This window comes from Manacus vitellinus, unplaced genomic scaffold (genome assembly GCF_001715985.3).
Source record: "Manacus vitellinus isolate BGI_N305 unplaced genomic scaffold, ASM171598v3 scaffold_6_pilon, whole genome shotgun sequence".
Classification (NCBI taxonomy): domain Eukaryota; kingdom Metazoa; phylum Chordata; class Aves; order Passeriformes; family Pipridae; genus Manacus; species Manacus vitellinus.
The window spans coordinates 38,932,550-38,954,462 of record NW_021940750.1 but is presented as its reverse complement, the minus strand read 5'-3'; the positions used below and the strand labels follow the sequence as shown (position 1 = coordinate 38,954,462).

Sequence of the window (21,913 nt, the reverse complement as noted above, 5' to 3'; positions counted from 1 at the left end):
CTTTCCTTTCTGATCTGGAATTTGGCTTCACACCTGCAGGAGTTGGGATTCCAGCAGCCAGGGGCCGTGTTGGCACACCCGTGGTTACCCCTGTCAATACACCCACAGCAACCACACCCAGCCCTCCTGCCTCAGAGGGGGGCTCCCACGCTGCCAAAATGGAAAGTCCAAAGGCTCCAAACCCGTGGGATGGTGCTGAACTTCCTCTGGAAGAAGAGAAACCCAGTCCTTTAGCTGAGGAACCCCTCCGTCCCAAGGCCGTGTGAGTTGAACAGGCTGCACAGTTTTCCAAAAAACATGGATATGTATATTCTTTCTACATATAGCCTCAAAAAGCCAGTAGAAAGAAATGCTTTATCTGTGTGTCAGGAGGCAATGAGATAAGCCAGAATTCTATTTTCTTTTTTAATTGCTTGTATTGTATTTTGGAGAAAAAATGTGGAATCATAACCTTTCTCGGGGTTTATCAGTCCTTATTCATTGTCCTGCTGAATGCTGTCCATAGTAAACTTGTATTGCTACACCTGCCAGTAATACATGTACTGACAATGAAATATTGTGTTATTAGCATTTATTTTTTCTCTTACCTCCTTGGGAATACACCTGCTAATTTTTAGTTAGAGCCAGAAATTTGTTAATAATATTATTTAGCCGTGTTGGTTCTCAGGCTGTTCTGTGAAATGCCGTGTTCCTTCTTTTGAAAAAAATACTTGGGAATTAATTTCTTGTCAGTATTGAATTAGGACTTCAGTCTGTATTGTTCAGAGTGGTTTGGTGTGTTCATGTAGTGCATGTTCTCCTCTTGCAGTGAGATGTCAGTGGCTAATGATGAGGAACCAGAGGCCTTGATTTTACCATCCCCACAGCCCTCAGCGAGGCCCCTGGAGTCACTTCCAAACAACCTTCAGGTTCCATCCCCTGCACCTACACTTAGTTCTGGAGTGTCCACACAGGAAAGCAGCATCACCCCCACAGAAACTGAAACTACAGACAGACCCATCTCAGAAGGGGAGGTGCTCTTCAGCTATGGACAGATGGTGGCTGCAGGAGGTAACCAACTGGATACATCTGTGGAAATTAGAGTTTGAATTAATTTTTATTCTTTATAAACTCTTCCAATCTCCTGAAGTTATATTTCATACATTTTCTGATAAAACTGCAAGCATTAACCTGGCCCTTAACTTGCAGTTCATGAAGATTGAAGAGAGTTCGTTGTTCTTTTTTTTATCTCTGAACAAAATGCTGCTGTTTTGCAATGAAAAAAAAAGATTCAATCTGTTCTTTTGTCATGAGATCAACTTGGAAAATAATTGGGACTTGTCATGCTCAAGTACCATGTGGTACTAAGTTCTTACTGAAAGCAAAGTGTGAGAAATATGAAAATATGTCTTTATGACACATCCAGCAGTAGGAATTTCCAAATTTACTGAAGCACAGCGTCGTAATTATTAAATAATGTGGTCTTGTTTTTTCCATGTAAAAACATTCATGTTTTTTTTAATAGCTGTAACACAAAATATTTTTCATTCTTAGCAGAAGGAGGACTGTCTCTTCCAAACCTCACTGAGAGCTTATCCAGCACTTTACGAGATGCCAATGAGATGGTAAGGAAATGTTTCCTAAGGAAACAGAGTTAATGTGTTTTCCACCTTGGGGCATCTTTATTCACTGGATGTGCTTTAAACATTTTCACTTACCAGCTCCTTAAATTTGCACTTTCAAGCTGTACACTCAAAAAGAGTGTTAGAATTTCAGAACATCAAAGACAAAAAGTTGACATTATACAAACTAATTTATATTTTAAAAAGTTGGATTTATGTAATTCTTTAGGTGAGAGAAAGCTAGTACACATTTTTGTTTCTTTATTGTTTTTAGTTTTAAGACATCTTAAACAGAATAGAACATTGTTATGCTCTGAGCTGTTCCAGCTTTGAGCCATCTTTTAATTGCTTGTGTGATTAAATTATTCAAGTGGGTTTGCTGAGGCTGGAGTTAAAGCTGCTTAAAACATCAGTATAGTTCCTGATCTGATATCTGCTTTAGTCCCTTGTCCTGGAAGCCTCTCAAGTCGAGATGTTCTCCATTCCCTTTCTGTTTTAACACTTTCCCTCAAATGCTTTGATTTCCCTCTCAGACTTTGTGTAATGTTTGGTAGGACAGAGCTGTGATATAAATGATGGTTAACAATTCAGTTCAACAAGGAGAAATGCCATGTCCTGCTCCCAAGGAGGAGCAGCTCCTTGCACCAGGACATTTGGGGGGCTGACTGGTTGGGAAGCAGCTTTGGGGAGCAGTCTGGGAATCCTGGTGGACAAGGTGAAATGGCTCAGCCATTGAGGCAAAGAAGGCCACCACCATCCTTTGCTGCACTGGGAAGAGCATTCCCAGCAGATCCAGGGAGGTCTTTCCTCTTTCCTCAGGACTGGTAAGAGCATTTGGAGTGTTCTGTCCAGTTATGGGCTCTCCAGTATAAGAAAGATAAGGATTTAATGGAGTGGGTCCAGCAAAGCTCTGCAAAAATGATTCAGGGATTGGTGCATCTGTCACACTGAGAGAGCTCAGATGGCTCAGCCTGGAGGAGAGAAAGCTCTGAGAGGATCTTACCAATGTGTATAAATACCTGGTGGAGAGAGGGAAGGAAGACAGAACCAGACTCTTCTGCCTGGTGCCTGGTGAAAGGAGGCAGTGGACACAGGTTGAAATTCAGAAAATTCTTTTTAAGTATGAAAAATGTTTTTACTTTGGGGGTAACCAAGCTGAAAGAACTGCCTTGAGCAGCTAGGATGGACCAGACAATCTCCAGAGGTCCCTTCCAAGCTCCATAAGGCAAATTTAAATGTCCTAGAATAGGAGTCCACCTCTCTTCTCCCTGCCTCTCCTTCCTAAACATTTCTACACATACATGGCCATACTCTGCCTGTGCATGTTTTTCCATTTAATATTCATGTTTTCATTCATGCCATAGAATCAGAGAATGTTCTGAGTTTGAAGGGACCCACAAGGATCATTAAGTCCAACTCCCTCAGCACAGGACACCCCAAAAAAATCAACTGTAGTTATGAGACTGTGCCCAGAACTTGCAGGTCTTCAAAGCCTCCTCTGTCTGCCACACATCCTCTCTTAAACTCTGGGCTTAAGACTCTCCATATCAGGTGAACTTACAGTTCTCTTCATCAGAATAACATTTGTTTGCTGAGATGTTCTTCCCTCTCTTTGTCCCCTGGATCCTTCCAAGAGTCCTCCATCCTCTATTTGGTGGAGGAACTTAATTGCTTGGTGAGAGCAGCTCTGCAGCCAGATCATTGCTAGCAACTGGTGTGTGTGAGGATTTAACTGTTTCCCTGATCTTTGGAGGCCTAAAGGACCTTGCTCTTCCCTAAGTATTGCAGTCTTTTGCATCAAATAAAGACTGTGCATGTCTGTGGTTAAAGGAGAAAGCAGTGTGTCATCTGTTTGCTTATTTTTAAATGCCTGAATTTTCATGACACCATTTTTCAGTTACAACTGTAACATCTTCCTGTTTAAAAAAAAAACAAAAAAAGCTTAGTTGTGAACTAAAGTAAGAATGAGCCAAGTTCCTACAAAAACCAGTTTTGGATCATGTATTATGTGGGTTTTGTTTCTTTGTTTTAGGATTATGATCCTCCGAGTGAAGGGCAAGTTGTGAGGAGGCTGGATAAAGGATTTCACAGGGATCCTGTCCTGACTCTTTTAGCCAAATTAAATCAAGCACCTGTTTCTCCACAAGAGGGAATAGACCATTTGGAGGTAACTTACTGTCCTTTGCTTTCCACTGCAGTAGTTTTGAAGTGGTGCTTTCCTACTCACAAGTAGATAAAATATTGCAAGGTTATCCTACCTGTTGGCTGTAGAACAGGTTCATACACTTCATTCCCTGCTGGAAGTGATCCAACTTCTGTTGGCCTTCTTCTTGTGTAAAACCTTTTAAAAACACTGAAATATTATTGTAAACAAACTGTACATAACACCACATGTACCAAGTTTTCAAGGTATGTATGTAACTATTCCCATTTTTTTATCACATTTGTCCTGTCACACTGAGTGCCAGGGAATTTCCTGTCACTTCAGCAGCACAGGTGGAATGTTTGACAGTACAAGGACACTGCACTTAACAGCCATAGGAGTGTTTTAGGGAGGTATGAAGAAGAACTCACTAAATGTTTAAATGCACTTTGTTGATTCTGGTCTTGTAACAGAATCTCAAAATATTCCTGTTCAGTTGGCATAATAAAAAAAAGGCTAACAGAAAAATAGAACTGTCTGCATCACAATTTTTTTTGTTATACATCTAACTCCTTTCTGTGTGGAAAACAGTAATTTGGACTGGGTGTTTATTCTGACTGACAAAGCTTGAGGAATACTGGAAGGAAGTGAACTTTGAATACTGCAGTATGGTCCATGAACACCTTCATTTACAGCAGCTCTTGCTTTTTGTGCTTTTCTTGATGCATATGCAGTTTCTTCCTTCTGTCTTGGTCAGTTTAGTCTAAATAATTACTGACTTGACTCACTTCCTTAACTGCTCCTTTGTCTTTCTTTATTTTGCTAATGAGCTCTGGTGGATGGACTTGGTGAAAAGCTTTCTACAGTGTCAGCTCCAGAGTCTGGCTGTAATTGCAGTGACATTTTCTCATCAGCACTGCCAATTACAAATGCATCTCTAATTTGCTTTTCCCCTTTCCCATAGTCAGGGACCACTCAGTCTGTCCACGCAAGGCACTGATAAACTCCCCCCAGATTCTGGCAAGGTGTGTGCAGGGATCCCTTCTCCTTTGTGAGAAAAACAATATTCTCCCCTGTGTTACTAATATTGCCTTGGAACATACACTGTGCACACCTGTGTATGTTCAACCTGTTTTCCTGAATGGAAGCAAGTTGTTTTTTCCAAGCAGCTTTGAAAGTCAGGATCCAGAGAACCATCCCTGTCTTAAGTGCCCTCCAAACCTGCTTAAAAATTGAACCTTTTATCTGACATGCAGTACAGCAGAGAGTCAATAGCTTTTAGATGCTGCCAATGTTTCAAGGTCAGGCAGTCAGCATGGCCAAATCTATAACATTAAAGGCTTCATGTGCTAAAAATATAACTTAGGTTTTGATCACGTTGGGATATCACTAACAAAATAAATGGTGTTTGGCTGCAAGTGACCCTCTTCTGTCCAGTGCTGATAAATGCAGGTCTTAATTTCAAACCCAGATGGTATCTCCTGGGTTTGTTTTCTTTATTCAGTGCAAACAGACTTAAGTTTATATGTTTTATGGGTTGATGTACTTAGGAAACAATGCCTGGGTTTGGAAGATATACACTGAGGTTTTTTTATACCTGCTGTTCTGATGTTGGTGTCCTCTGTAGGACTCTGATGGCAGTGTTGGGGAGCTCAGTGAAGGTCAAAGACCAAGGCTGACCAGAGCAGAAGAGAGAATCCTGATGGGACATTCCCTTTATCTGGACCATCCAACTGCTCAGAGCTCTGAGGACAGACCACACCAGGGATTCCGTCCTGTGTCCCCAGGACAGCTCACCCAAATTGGAGGTGCAGTTATACTCTTAATTCTTCTCTGGGATATTTATGTGGATTCTGAGGGGTTTTGTGTAATAAAGCTGAAATAATTTCAGACAGTGTGTTCAAAATCCAAAATTCACAGGCAGTTCCTACAATGAAATTATTATCATCCCTGTTCTGAGAACTGGATTTAATTCAAGCCATGTGTTTACTCTTCTTTGCAATCTTTAACAAATTGAACAAAAATCATGGCAAATAGCCACTTGCCTATGAAAAAGATAACTTGTAAAGTATGTATTTTATTCTTTTAAGTCAAATTCAGTCCTGAAAAACACTTAGTTTAACCAGGGGTGCAGGTAGTTCCCATTGGACAGGTATTAACACCAGCAGTTGAAGCTACTTCTCTCTGTCCCCTTACACAGCACTGCTCCTCTTGGCTTTTAGCACTCCATCCTGGTGATGCTGCAGTGTCTCATAAATGGCAATATATTTCAGCTTCATCTATTCCTATAATGATAGGGAAATTAATATTTAGTATTTTCCCACATGGATGGCTGAGGAACACACATGATGGCTTGTACAAGGCAGTGCAGGGATAAGTTGCTGTGGTGAACCAGGGACTTTTATTTCTTTTCAGTTGAAACCAGTGCTGAAGCCAGTGGTCCATCCTTCCTCTCCCTGATTTTTTTATCCCAGTGTCTCCATTGTCATCTGAAAATGTACATCCACGCTTGTTTAATTTAACAGCTGCAAGCATGTAGAAACTCTTTGTTGACTGTGGTTTTAAATATGTTTAAACTAGACTGAAATAATTATTAAGCTGTTGCAACACAAACTTGGTTGCACTGATTCATCAGAAATTGTGTAAATTAAAGTGATCAAACAGCTGGTTTTCTGTCCTTTTAATTTTCACGTTTCTGGATCTGACAAAGAAAGCAGATATCACATTATTAACCCTTGACCACTAGGAAGTGGATTGATATTGAATGTGTTCGACACGTGGCAAAAATAATCTTGGAGAAATAAGAATATTTGCTTGGTTTTGAAGTGATTAAACATTTGAACTGGTTGCACAGAGAGTAATCTTTTAAAGTAGCTGTGACCAAATATTTTGGACCAACTACATGTTGAAATACATTGAAAATACATTCTGGTAAATTATACACTGTTAAACATTTACTTTAAAGTGGTTTGTTGCTTGGAGATTGGTTACATCAGGCTCCCTGGGGTAAGACATTTCTCCAAGTCACTTGTTTAACTCTGTTGCTGGAGGACAGTCAGCACTGAGGACACTGTGATAAAGGAATAAATCAGTGATCTAGGTCATTTGCAGATAGTGATGGGACAAAGGGGAAGAGTTTTAAGCCAAAAGATGAGAGATTTACATTAGATGTGAGGAAGAAATTCTTTACTCAGAGGGTGGTGAGACCCTGGCACAGGTTGCCCAGAGAAGCTGTGGCTGCCCCATCCCTGGGAGTGTTCAAGGCCAGGTTGGATGGGGCTTGGAGCAACCTGAGCTAGTGGAAGGTGTCCCTGCCCATGGCAGGGGGTGGAACTGGATGATCTTTAAGGTCCCTTCCAACCCAAACCCTTCTGGGATTCCATGGTTCTGTAAGTCTCTAACAGTGCTCAGGACCATGGAGTTAGAAGGTGCCTGTTAATGGGAGAACCTGTCCCTAGGGATATCTTCTCCTTACCCAGACTGTCCATAGCTGGATCTAGCATGGCATGTTTCTATCTCCTCTATATCTTCTTTTTTTTAATTTATTTTATTTAATTTAGCATGCCCTTTGACTGTCCTGTAAATATCTTAACACTTTTCAAAACCAAACCAGCTCCTGCATTTGATGATAATCTACAAACAATGTGTTTCTCCGCTGATTTTTTTAAGCTCATTTCTCAAAATCTCATAGTATTGTTTTTATTTTAGTATTTTTTTGAGAGGAGACAAGTGCCCTGGACTAACTACCATAGGGGAATTGCCCTGTGCTTTCACAGAATCTGTAATAATCCCACACTGAGCTGTGTTGCATTCTCATGATTTATAGTTTAGCTTCTCTCCCTCCCCACCTCCGAACACAGCACAGTATTCATTGCATTGCTAAGGAAACATCATTGTGTAAAAGCTCAGGTCTGCTTTCAAGGCAAGAGTGTTTTCCTATCAGGGAGGAACAGAAAATCTTGTTTCCAAGTCCTTTTGTTAGTGAAGTCAATGCTGAATAGGAAACAATCCCTTCTTGGAGGGAGGGCACGGTGGAGGGGGGAAGGGAATGATCCCTGATTGTTTCCACTTTCCTTCCAAATCTTTTTGATCTGACCACTGGTATGTGAGATTGCCAGTCAAATCACCTATTTCCTGATGGCCACAACAGCTGCAGTGGAGGCCCATCATTTTATTGGACAGTTATTTTTAGGGCTACAATTAAATAATTGTTACACCACTGGCTGTCCAAGTTCACATATTTCAGGCTGTGCCTCTCTGTCCACAGAACCTTGCAGTGGATACTCAGTTTCTCTCTCAGAATGAGTCGCTCACAGATGTATCTGTAAAAAATTTGGGGGTTGTGTGTCTCGTCTCTGGGTTATTTTCAGTTTTGTGCCCAGTTTTTATTTGTGTTATGGAAACATGATGTCCATTTGTAGGATGGAGTAGGTGTTGCTCATGCAGATACCCAACAGCATCTTCCTGATCAGTCCTTCATTTATAAATCCTTGTTTTCAGTGCTTAAAGTCATAGACATAAAAACCAACATGCAAATGAAATGTGGCACATGCAGTCTTAAAGTGAACAATAATTACAGTTAATTAAGCAATGATTATAGTTAATTAGGCTTAAAATTCGTTCCTTGGCTCTGTATGATAGCAGAAGGCTAAAGTTAGTTCAGGAGCTGTCAGTACATTTTTCATAAAGATGCTTCACATACTTGCAGGCTGCAAAAGCATGATAAATGCTGGATTAGAGAGCAAATTATCCCTTTAAAATAGACTATGCACAGGTTTCTTTTAATAATTTCCTGAAGAATCCTTTCCAGTCTCTTTCCAGTAAGTAGGATAAAGCTCATTAAGCATACAAGGTATGATGAACTGTACAGCTCTGAAACTCTCAGAAATGCTGCCCCATTAGAAATCTACAGATGATAAAACTGATTTATTTTTTCAATTTCCACAGACTCTTATTTCTTTTTTGTTCCCACAAGAACAGTTTAAGGGCTGTACAAAAGGCCATGTAAGGAGGAAATCACTCTCTTTAACACTGCATGTTGCACTGTTGCATTTTGAAAGGCTGCACATTCTGCTACAGCACTTGACTAGGAAATTATTGCTCTGGCTCATCAAGGAACTTTTTTCTCTCAGCAGAAATTCTTGGAGATGCAGATACAAGTCGTGGTCCGATGCTTTTGGCTGAGCTGGAATCGCAGCCAGCTTCAAATCCCTCTCTGCAAGCAGCCCAGCCAGGCTGCACAGTGACATCTCTCTCAGAGGATCTGTCCCAGGTGAGCTGAAAGGATTCTTTCTGTGACTAGTCAGAAGGAGCAAACTGTAACCTTGGAAAACAGATTTTCCTATTCCACTGTCGTGCCTGACATCACAGAACTGCTGCATTTTAAGTGACACGTTCAGCTGAGAAATTGAAGTCAGAACTACATGTGTGTAATAAAAATGATTGTGTTTCCTGTGGCAAATCCTTACAATACCCTTTCTGCCAGGCTCAGACCTTCTCTTTTTACCTTTTCTGCACTTCCTCACGGCTTCACTGCTCTCACAGCATCTAATACTGATCTGATACTCAGTTCAGATGGGGCATTCCAATGCTTTAGGGGCACAGAGCTTCACATACAGAAGAATAACATCATGGGTATACAGGAGAGGTAGCAGCAATGAGGGATTTGGCCTCAGAAGTTCTAACCCACTGATTCAGCATTTCAGGAGCTTCATTTGTCCTAATAGGGGCAAGGTTGGAAAGGCAGTAAAGGATAATGTTCCTCAGAACACTTAAAGGTAGAGGAACATCCTATTGATCTCTGCTTCAAACCTAGACAGCTAATTTTTTTTTTATTAGTATGTGCTGTTACCTAGAGATGATGGTTTACTTGGTAACTGGGGATAAATTCAAATAACAAGTGGCAAAAGCTAAAAATGAGGTGGCAGACTGCTCTCTAATATGTGAAGCTTCAGAGGGTGTTTGAAAGTAATTATGTATTACCGTGGTTGCTGTGTTCATGGATAAATTCTGGCCTTCCCTGGTTTTCTATATAGAATAACCTAAAGTATCATTTATTCACCTGACTTTGCCATGTTATAACCCACATTGCCACGTTTGGCTTTATGATTTTGAGCCTTGATGCCATTGGTGTCTGAGCAGTCCTTAAATGTATCACCTGAAGTGTTGCATCTTCGAAGAGGATTTTAAATGTCACACCTCTTTCACTTTGAGATCACCAGAACATACTGTTTCTTGGAATGACTGTTCATGGGCAAAACTGGATTCTGTGACTGCTGTGTGTGTTGGGGTGAAGCTCATATCCTTGTTCTTGTCTCACTGGCCAAAAGTAATGGGGACAGAGGGGATAAAACATGTTTCCTTTTTTAGCCCCATTAGCTGTGGTAAAGAATACAGTGATACCTGCATCTTATACTCAGCTGATGGGGTTAGGATTGATTTTTACTTTTTTAGATACAGGGAAATAATAGTTTACTGTGTGTAAGATTGCCCATGTACATGGTCTTACCTATGCAAGAAATCTGAGGTGATCTGACACAGTGTCTGTCACAGAAAATATACAGTTATATATTGGCTATCACTTTATATGTAGATAGTTATACATTATCTTATCTTCAGAAACTTTTTCTTGCATCTGAACCCTTAGTGTGGCCTTCTTTTTTGCCTGCTGGCATGTAAAACTCACCCTCCCTTCGAACCAAGCAACCAAACCCCTTAACTTTGTGTGGTTTTGTTAGGTTTGGTTTTCTTTCCCCCCCAACAAAACAACCTCTTCCTGTGTGTGTTTATTCCTGATGTAAGATTCCAGATCAGTGTTCCTCCCAGGCCCACCTTTTAGCTCTTCTCTGATGTGACCATACCTATAAGTGATAATCACAATAAACATCCCTCCTGGATGGGGCAAAGCTGTTTTCCATAAGATCCTCTGCTAGATTTCTACATCCTTCTCTGAAAGAAAAAAATGATCCCTGTACCAGATGATTTGAAAGCTTGTTTTGACAGCATCTCTCTGCCATGTGACAGTGATGAACCTTTCCCCTCCTTTCAATTAGGGATGGCATCTGTGTTCTGCTCCACGGCTGGATCTGCTTTGTCACCTGCCTGGAGGAATCAGATTTTCTGGGAACATAATACCAGCTTAGGAGAGCAGGAGCTACTCAGGCTTTCAGAATGATTCATTCATTGTGTGCAATGTTTAAGGAAAATAATCGCTTTAAACTTCTTGAAAGATTTCCTCCCAGGTTAGTCACTGACTCTCACATCAGTTGCTTCTCATCTTGTTTTCCATCTGCAGGCAGTGTTTGCCTTCACTGAAGTTAAACTGTATCACCTACACACAAAGCCAGGAGACAAATCTATTCAGGAGCAAAGTTTGCTGAGAGACCTGAAGAAAATACACTATTTCAGGCAGGGTCCAGCCAGCCTTGGTAGAGCTTTGTCCTGATTTAACTGGGAATGATCTTCCTGGATGTTGGGGTTTGTTGTGGCAAAGCTTGGGTGGTTCCTGCAGTCTGTCCAAACAGGATCCTTATGTCAGGGGTCATCTATGTACCACTTGTTTGCTCCCTGGCACTGGTGTGTAGATCAGGTTTTGACCAGCAGAAAGAGCACTGAATTTTCATGTAGGGCACAGGCAAATGCCTTTTAGTCATGAAATCTGTGTGGTCACTCTCTCCAAAACAAACAGTTTAAGTCATATAGGAATTCTCTTATCTACCCAAATTCCTTGGCTGCTCCTCCATTTCTAGCATTAGATAATTTTGGGGTTTTTTTAGATTTATATGTGCTTTTAGCCACTGTCAGACAGAAAGCCAGACTAAATGCATCTTCAGTTTGACCCCTTCTGTCCGTTCTTGTGCAACAATACAGGAATTGACTGTTATTTGTGGCCACTTTGCCCCTCTGCTCTCAGCTCTAAGAAGCAGGAGAATGACTGGGAGGAAGCTGGGCTCTTCTATTCTAAATAAATCATTTTGATCACGGGAGGGACAGCAACATTGAAGTCATATTTGCGTGGCTGAACATTCCAAAGGTGGTAAATCTAAATCATCTGAAGCCCCAAATGCATTGTTAAAATCTTAGAGAATCATTTGGTTGCAAAATATTTTCATGATATGCTTTTATAAGTATGAATGTTTTTGTACAATCCACATTTTTTAAGTGGGATTGGCACTGTGGTATTCTCATTAGCTTTCATTTTTTAGTATTTCAAAAGACATGGCTTTTTTAATCTTCAGGAATGCATAATTGTAGGTTATGAATACGTTATCTCCCAACTAATGTTTGCACCTCAGTTCAGTTTAAACTGGTTTTTGGTTCATCCTATTAAAAATGCAAAAGAAAACAACAACAAAAAAAAAACCCACACTTGAAATGGACCCATTTGGAAATGGACCCCACAATGGATCCTGTTTTGCTGCTGACATTTAATGTTCTGTAGCCTTGGTGGCTTTCAATCACCTTTCCACGAGACCTTTCTGCTTTCAGAAAATAATCTCAGCACTTTCTCACCTTGTGCACTTTAAATGATGAACAGAATTGGACAACATCGTGGTGGCAGAGGTACCCCAGTCAGTGGTGACACTGAATAGTTTTTCTTTTTGTTCCTTCTGGTTTTTACCCCGTTGGCTTAAATGGTTGTTAACTGCATGAGAAGCAGTGTCCTCACTGCTGAGATTCCTGATACCATCAGAGGCAGGTGTTAACTGAAAAAAAATGGGAAGCCCTGATCACAGAGTTGGCACCATGTTTGCCAGACATAAAAATTTTCTTATTTTCGTTAATACTTTTGGCTGTTTGGCTCATGGCCTCCACAAATAGTGGAGGGTTTCTCTTGCTTTCCTTTCTCTTTCCTTCTCTTCCTTTTTAGCTTTTTCTTCCTTTTTAGCTTTTGGAGGAGGGGAGCAAAATGCCCCTGGTGCTGTGTCATGAGATCTTCAAGAGAACAGCAGTGCCACTGCTTCTCAGGGCATATCATTTTCCCTGAAGTCATAGAGCAGTTCTTTCCATGGGCTCCACATGCTGTGTGATATGCAAACACATATGGTCTTTCTTGTGTTCCTCCTTAAGGCTTCATAAAAAAAACCAACTTATATTCATCCATGGAATCAACAGAATAACTGATGAAATCAAATTTGTCTGTCTTAAGAAAACGCTTCATTCTTCTAGGTAGGCAGATGGTGACAGAACGAGGGGCACTGGTTTTGAACTGACAGAGGGCAGGGTTAGGTGGGGTCTTAGAAAGAAATTCTTGGCTGTGAGGGTGGTGAGACCCTGGCACAGGTTGCCCAGGGAAGCTGTGGCTGCCCAATCCTTGGAAGGGTTCAAGGCCAGGTTTGAAGAGCCTTGGAGCAACCTGGTCTAGTGGAAGGTGTCCCTGCCCAGGGCAGGGCGTTGGAACAGGATGATTTTTAAGGTCCCTTCCAGCCCACACCATTCTGTGATTCTAGAACTCCACGACTGTGTTTTGCACTTATATTTCCTGTCTACTTGTAATGGAATGTCCTCAGGACACAATTCCTCTTCCAGTTAACACGTAAGATAACAAGCAAACTTGACAAATGTCTCCCTTTTTAACATGCAAAGCATTTGTTGCTTCTAAAAACTTTCCCTGCAGCGTTGTTGCAGACCTGGGTCCTGGAGAGCATTTCAGCAAGAATAGAAAATGGTTTTAAAAACTGGGCCAAGGAAATAAATTTTAGACTTGACCTGGGTTTTCCAACCAATTAATATTTTTCTTTTCCCTTTCAAATTTCTCTTGTTAGTCAGGAGGATAATACCTAGGGAGAAGTCCTGGATATTGAAGAAAGCCAGGGAAATAGTATGTTCTTTCCACCACATGCTTTGAGTAAAAATTGAGGGTCTCCTGTGTCTTCAGGTCTAAATGGCACTTTGCCATCCATACCTACTGCTCCCAGGATGTTTGTCCAGAGGGAATAACAATGCAATAGGCTGATTGAGAGCTGAATTCTTTTGAAGTCAAAAGGAAGGAGAACAAATGCATATCCTTTAATGAATCTTTTAAAAACCTCTTTGGATGTTTCTTGAAGCTCCATGTAATCTTGCTGTGCTTGTACATCAGAAGTCAGGTTTGTAATATGGTTTTAATGTGTGATACACAGGAGGAAAGCCAAGGAGCTGCACAAGTTGAGACTGTGAGACCACGAGTTATCCTTGTGAGAAGGATGTCTGAAGAGATGCAACAAGCAGGTAAATTTTGTCAATAAGCAAACAGTTCTCTCAGTTAAGCACATCACTTTTAAATATTGTTGTATACTGATGTATAATAAAGTTCTGATTTTTTAAAATCTGATTTTTATTACTACAAAGTTTCCAAGCATTTGTGTGTGCATAGTGTGTATATGTGTATATAGATATGATATTGTTGGGGTGCACTCAAAGGATTGGAAATTCAGCCTGGAGAAGAGAAGGCTCCAAGGAGACCTTAGAGCACCTTCCAGTACCTAAAGGATCTCCAAGAGACCTGGAGAGGGACTTTGGACAAGGGCCTGGAGTAACAGGACAAGGGGGAATGGCTTCACACTGACAGAGGTCAGGGTTAGCTTGGATATTGGGAAGAAATTCTTCCCTGTGAGGGTGGTGAGGCCCTGGCACAGGTTTTCCAGAGAAGCTGTGACTGCCCCATCCCTGGAAGTGTCCAAGGCCAGGTTGGACAGGACTTGGAGCAACCTGGGATAGTGGAAAGTGTCCCTGCCCATGGCAGGGGGTGGGACTGGATGGTCTTTAAGGTCCCTTCCAACCCAAACCCTTCTGGGATTCTCTGATTCTATTAAATGTATTTGTATGTAAGTCATCAAAATCCTTGTAATTAAGTATTTATTTAAATTTGTGCTTGCCAGGAGCATTACAATGTGCATCTTGTGTAGTCAACTGAATCTTAATTGCTTTATAGAATGCTGTTCAGCACATGAGATATTCATGATGTTGTGATAGAAGGGAGTGGTTCCTACATGAGAGAAAATGCAGGGGTGCTACACAAGAACTGAAAAGTAGTAGTAAGTTAAGACCATGCAAATGTGGGAAAAAAATATAGATTTTCAGCGTTAAAAGGACCTGGTTTGAGATGGGCTTTAAGCTGGTGTGTAACAGATAATAATTTTCTTTAGTGAAGGACACTCGGCATTATCTGTGCTATTTTTGGAGATTACTTAACAGTGTTTGTTGAAAGAGTTAAGGATGATGAAAGAGGGGGAGAGAATATCTTTTGTTTATTGTGGTTCAAGTCAGTTTGGAATAGCATAAACTGTGCACATTACTGCCATGTTTAATTGTTTCAGCAGATAAGAACTTTGTGGAGGTGCTGGTGTGAGATATGTAGCAGTTTTAATCTTACACACTAAGAACAGGAATCTAAAAACCTGCATGTCTACAATATATCCAATTATAATTGCTCCACCCTAGCACAGACAAATTCTTCCTTCAAGCCCTTTTAAAAATAATTCTTTGAACTTCTTCCATTTAATTTTTTTTTAAGAAAACATCTCTTCGAATTAGAATTCCGAGGGAATTATTTTGCTTCAAATATTTATAATAAGTGGTAAGAAAAGCCCTAGGCCAGTGTTGTTGGAACCTCATTTCAAAACCGTGGTTTGCATATGAAGAAAGTTATGAATAATGTAAAAATTATCTGTGGACAATTAGTGGAAAAGCTGACAGAACTGAAGTGGCACAACTTAGTGCATGTCTGGTATTTCCCTATACATTTCCCTATACTGTAACACGAGGAATTTGGGCACAGTCCAACTGTGTCTGTGTGTCAGCTGAAAATGTGTGACCAGGAGATGGCAGTAGTCAATTTTCTTTGAGAGAATCAAAAGAAAAAAAAAAAAGAAAGATGATTTAGTGATTTATATACCAGGATCATTTAAATCTCATTCAAAGCATACATATTTAATGAGCCAATAAAAATCTAGAGGGTTTGGAAATGGAAACAACTGTCTGTCAGTGTTAACCAGAAGGTCTTGTCTCCATGAGCTTCACCACAGAGAACTTAATCAGGCAAAAAGTTCAGGGGAAAAAATTAATAAGAAGCATTTGAAAGAAAAAGGAAAACTTGCAACATGATAAGTGTAGGTGGGTTTGAGTAAATACAACATTTTAAAATCAAGCACATCTGTTGCTGTAAGTTCAAAGCACCCTGTTTATAAAAACTTCATGTCAGATGGTGGCCTTCACTGGAATAGCAAGGGACAAGAAATACTTCCCTGGAAGTGGAGAAGCATTTCGGAGACAGGATCACTAAGGTAGTTTTTTGGAGTTTAAAGGGTAAGTGGTTGGATTGGTAGAGCTTAGGAAATCTAAAGCCCTGAGATGAAGTGTGAGTTCAGAGTGCTGGGAGAAAAGGGAAATGGTTTTGGACCTAAAGTTGGATGTAAGAAAAAAGCCATTTTTACTTAAATAATAAATACATGCCAATATTTGATTCATCTTTCAATGGCTATGAATATATATATATATATATATACATACATATATATATATATATATATATATTATAGAACTTTCTTTTGTTGTTTAAAAATTTCTTGTGGTCTGCACTGAACATGTGTTTTTACTGAAGGAAAGTTGATTGATGGCTTCTAATGAAAGCTGAAGTTCAGTAGGACTGCTACAATATCATGCCTGAAAGGGTAAAGTCTCCTGAAAGTTACAGCTGAAAATCAAGCCTGAATGTATTATTAATTGAAATGTGTGCCTTCTCTAGACATAGTGGAGACAGTGGTTTGAAAACACAGAGTTGTAGTACATAATATACATGCATATATATTTTTGGCTTTATAATACCCTTTAATCTTTGTACTGTTCTTTCATACATCTTCATGCATTTAATATGATAGTAATTGTTGTGGTTGGTGAATGCACATATTTCCAGAATTTAAGCATTTTCGGGCTTACATTAAAGGGATTCAGAATTTTTAAAATTAAAATGAAAGAGCAGGTGGCAATGTTTGACTGCAGAGTGTTTTTAAACTTTAATAAGAGCAGCTCAGAACCAGAGGTGGATGTATCTTCGCTTAATTATTTTTTCTGCAGCACAGACTCTCAAAATGTGACCTAGAGAGCAGAACTTCATGGTAGTAATTCCTTTCTATCTCCAGCTGGTGAATTATACTCAGGCAGCCATAAGTAGCTGGGAAAGTAATATTGGGACACTAAGGAATTGGCTTTGTTGCCACAGAGAGGTTGCACAATTGCTTGTGGAGGAGATGATCTGTGCAATACATGAATAAGACAACAAGAAGCCTTTAAAACAATCTGTATAGAAAAAATAAAGCTTCCATGGTCCTTGTTCAGCACTGAAAATGGGCTGCTTCTGTGTCAACATTGACAGGATGCTGTACTGAAAGCTGTAATACTGAAAATATGGCCATAACTAAATACTTCTTTGTCTCTCTTCTTCAGCCAGGAATTGCTCTGAGTTAGGTTTTGGGTTATTTTTTCTTAAAACTATTGTGGCGTGAGGCAAATCTGTACCAGATGCTTCAAGGAAGGAAGAAGATTAGGATAAGGCTAAAGGTCTTTCTTTTTTTTCTTAGAACTGGAACTGTTTTGGTCAAACTCAATGACTGTTCTATAGAAAGTTTACTTTTGCCTTAATATCCTGCTGTTTCTTTCTTTGGCCTGAATTTCACTGGAAGGCTTTTGCTGAGGATTCTCCATCCCACCCTGAAAACAGCAGCTGGTGAAGCAAAGCAGAGCTGTTCTTCTTCCACACTGTGGAGGGAACCACCACAACCTGAGGGGCAGAAAAAGTGTGTGTGTGTGTGTAGCTCTTTGAATTCAGCTGTTTTCTGAGAGGAGATCTTGGAAATTGAAGTCATGAAATCACTTAGCTGTAATTATGGCATTCTTCAAGCAAGTGCCCTGCCAGAGGTTTGTGTAAGTTTTTCAGTGCTTCTTCAGAATTCAAATCATAAAATGGTTTAGCTTGGAAGAGACCTTAGAGATCATCCAGTTCCAACCCCCTGTCGTGGGCAGGGGCACCTTCCACTAGACCAGGTTGCTCAAAGCTCCATCCAGCCTGGCCTGGAACACTTCCAGGGATGTTTCTGGTCTATTTTACCTCTGGTTTTCCCATCCAGTTACCTCTCTGCTATCAGGTGGCTCATGGACATCATTCAGTTAATATATTTTATGTTTGGGGAAGTCAGGAAATGCAAACTCGCATTTCCTGCAGAAACTCTGTGTTTTCTATAAGTAGTCATCAGCTTTTAGGTGCTCCGAGTGGATTAGAACACCAGTTCTCGAGGAGTTTTTGGTTATTCTGCACGTGTCCATAGGAGTTACACGATAGCCCACACAGTAGAAAACACATCTGAGTAATAAGTGTGCATTTTGCATAACATTCCACCTAAAATCCTCAGTAGCCATGCTTGAGAGTTTCTAGTTTGAATTACTGTAAGTACGAAAAGTACTGTGTTATAGTACATTTTTGGAGCAGGAGTTTTTAATTTCTTGGCTTTTGTAAGTATAACTTATCCATTAACAAGTGTCATTTATATCTGTGGTTGCTTCTTTTCCCACCGAGTTACTTCAGTTCTTTTTCAGACAAAATGTTAAAGCAGAAGTGTGATTTTTTCCATAGATTAAGGCAAAGTCTTGTGCAGGATTGTTGCTGTGGACAGTGATGTGCTGCTGCTGGGGGTGTGCTCTGCTGCTTCAAGTTTGGGTCATGAGGAGCCAAGCTCCAAGAGCTGCTGTGGGTCTCATGGGATTGTGCACACCTTTCTACCCAAAAGAGATCCCAAAAGATCTCTTTCTGGAAAATGATCCTCTGCTCTCATAGAGGAATTTCTTCCCCTCATTTACTTGTACTGAAGTTGTAAAGAATAGGAACTACAAGCAGGTGAAGCACGACTCTCTCTGGTATGTTTTTTAGACTCCTAGAATGTCGTTTGATTTTCTGAGGCACATAAATGAATTGAAATCCAAGTAATCAGATGGAGAAATAAAAAAACAAACAAACAAACAAACAAACAAAAAACACCAAAAAAACCCCAACAACAAAAAAACCCAAACAAAACCAAAACAAACAAAAACAAACAAACAAACAAAAAACCAACCAAGAAGACACAGTTTATATTTAAAGAAGATTGTACAAGGCAGGCTGATATTACCCTGCAGTCTGAGGGTTTCCTGCTGAGTGCCGTGCTCAGGGAGAATCCATTCCCCTCTGGAGGCCAGTTCCACACCACATATGACCTGGACCTTTTCTTTTGGATCTACATGCATTAGTTTTTTGTTCACTTGGCAATTTCCTTCTGCTTCTAAGAGGCTGAGAGTTAGTTCTTCTCTTCCTGCAGCCCTCCTTAAGTGTCACAGAGGGACACAGCTCCCTCACTGCTGCAGTGACATTGCTGTGACCTTGTGCTGAGGCTTTGGCTGTGGGAGGTTTGTGCAGAGGCAGAAAACTTCCCTTTTCAGTCTTCCCCTGGTGCCTGTCTGTACAGGTGATGCTTCACACCCCTCATGAAGTCTGCACAGCTTTCTGTATCCTCATCCAGTCCTCCTGAGAATCCAGTGCTGTGCTCTGTTGAGTGTCAGTGTGGGGAATCTCTGGAGGGGAAGGTATTTTGCATTTTTCATACAGCAACAAGAATAAAAGCAGGAAATCTTCCAGTGTGGGCTTAAGGAATGTTCCTGGCCAGAAGTTTTAAGTCCAGGAGGTGGCACTGACAGCTGTTGCCCCAGTGCTGGAGCAGGTGAAAGCAGTTCACAGTTGCTTCTTTCTCTGTTTTGATCAGATCTTTGTGTTTAAATACACTTATTTTGCTGAGGTTCAAGGGTGTATTCCTGTACCAGTCCCCTCCTCTGGTCTGTACACAGCAGTAAGGATTTTCAGTGAATTCCAGCACCAGCTGGGGTTTTTTGGGCAGAGAGGGAAAGAAAAACTTACTCAAAGTGACATGATCACCACTTAAAGTATTACTTTCTATGGAAACTGTCAAATACTAGAATTTTTTACTTTTTTTTTCAGATTTACTGGGGCTCAAAGTAAATATTCCAAAATCTCATCTGATTCTCTCTTCAAGCCTAGATTTTGAAAGACTGCAGGTGATCTGATCCAGTGACCTGTGGCATCCCTCGAAGTGCTTTTTATAAATCATAAACTAGAGTTCAGGGCAACATCAGAATTAAGCCTCATATTTCACTCATAGCTGGGGGCTGTAATGTGAAAATAATGAGGGACCAGTCTCTTTTCCATGCTGGTAAACTGAAAACTCATGGCACTGCTGCATAAAGCACCCAGTGTATGTTTGGAATTTGTCCTTTTTCATGGAATCATAGAATCACAGACTGGTTTGGGTTGGAAGAATCATCCAGTTCCACCCCCCTACCTTGGGCAGGGACACCTTCCACTAGCCCAGGTTGCTCCAAGCCTCATCCAATCTGGCCTTGAACACTTCCAAGGATGGGGAGTCCACAACTTCTCTGAGCAACCTGTGCCAGGGCCTCACCAGCAATATAGTAAGAGTTTCTTCCTAATATCTAACTTTAATCTACTCTCTGTCAGTGTGAAACCATTCACCCTTGTCCCATCACTTTTTACCTCTAAATGTGATTTCCAGTCCAGGTGCCTGCTGAGCATCAGCTGCCTGTATCACATCACACAACACCAGGGGGTTCTCAGGGCCTTCTGTTCTAAAGTATGTCTTAATAATGTAAAGGGTTTCACTTCCAAATTAATTAGAATTTTTTTTAAAAAAATTACTTCATAATTGCATTTACTTTTCAGACATTTGTGACAACCTGCTGGAACCTGTCCAGGCTGCCAGGGAGTTCTGCTAAGCTGCAGCACCACTGCAATTCTCCATATCTTCCCTTTTTATCCCTTTTGGCCACTCAGGGTTTTTTTAATGATTATTTGATTGATTGGGGTTTTTTTGGTAATTTGTGTCTCTAGGGGCCAGGCATATTCTAGGCAGAATTCTTATTAAAAGGAGGACACCTCTTGGTGCTGCATATCCACTCTTAAGAATTGGAATGTATTAGCTGAGAGCCCTAAATTGCTATTTCCACTTTGGCAGCCTACCTTTGATGTCTCACCAGCTCCAGTTTTAGTTGTATAAATCCACCTATTGTCAGCCTGTCTGGGGGTCAGGCTCCAATGTGATGCTTTTCCTTTTGTGTAAGATTCTCATGTGGTGGTGGATCAGCTGGAGTTGCTGTGGATTGCAAGCAGAGGATGATCTTGGTAACATGTATTAAATACAGTCTCAGATCTCCTGGACACTCACACACTCCTGCCCAGTCTATGGAAGTTGCTGTGCCAGGGCAGCCTTTCCTTCAGCCTGCCTAGGATTGGTAAACACGCTGGGATCTCACTGAAGCAGCTTTGTATTGAGGATTATGATTTGTATGCACTTTTACAAACTTACAGTAATTGCTGTTGCCTTCATTGTAAAGAGCAAAATATAAACACACACAATAAACCCCTTTAATGGGCACTGATCCCACTGGCACTGATCTTGAGCAGCTCTGAATAAAAGCAGATGGTAGCAGGCTGACTAGGCTGACCTGCTTTCCCCTTTCATGCAAACATTGCTTATATAAATGGGGGACACACACAAAAAATTAATGGGCTTGGGCAAGCCACCTAAGGACAGAGACTCCCCATGTACTTAATGCTTACATCAGCCCCAGGGCTGTTTCCAGTTAGTTCTTCTCTGGAGGGAGAAGTTTCTCACAAATTAGTGGTTCCACAGCTCTGAGCCCATGGTTTAATAAGAAAGAACTGATGTGCCTCTAGAAAGTAAGTGTGCTCAGCTGTTCTGTGGCCTGTGTGTTGTGGTAGGTCATGGAAAAGGATCAGAACACTCTCTCCTGAACCTGCTGCTCATTTATAGACATATAATTGAGTCTGAAGTCCCTTTGCACATCATCGTCTGTCATAATGTTGTGAAGAGGCATTGGATTTTTATGGTCTTGTACTGCTTTAATTCACGTGCCTGTTTGTTAGCAGGGATGGTAAATGAATTTAAATTGAGATTCCTGGTTGTTCTAAGTGATGTGCCTCTTGTCACTATAACAAGACGTGATCAGGGGGCTGGAGCACCTCTGCTATGGAAACAGATTGAGATGAGAAGAGAGACCTTAGAGCACCTTCCAGTGCCTTAAGGGTATATAAAAAGGAGGGAGATGGACTTTT

General features: G+C 40.7%; 1 protein-coding gene across 1 annotated transcript in view; it reads left to right on the top strand.

Moving 5' to 3' along the window:
- Window positions 1-21,913, top strand: part of KIAA0586 (KIAA0586 ortholog) — a 72,768-nt gene that overhangs the window by 33,489 nt on the left and 17,366 nt on the right. The window contains exons 23-29 of the mRNA XM_029964300.1: window positions 40-262; window positions 809-1,050; window positions 1,534-1,604; window positions 3,634-3,768; window positions 5,372-5,552; window positions 8,877-9,016; window positions 13,866-13,953. Coding sequence (XP_029820160.1) covers window positions 40-262; window positions 809-1,050; window positions 1,534-1,604; window positions 3,634-3,768; window positions 5,372-5,552; window positions 8,877-9,016; window positions 13,866-13,953 — 1,080 coding nt within the window. The remainder of the gene's footprint in view (window positions 1-39; window positions 263-808; window positions 1,051-1,533; window positions 1,605-3,633; window positions 3,769-5,371; window positions 5,553-8,876; window positions 9,017-13,865; window positions 13,954-21,913) is intronic.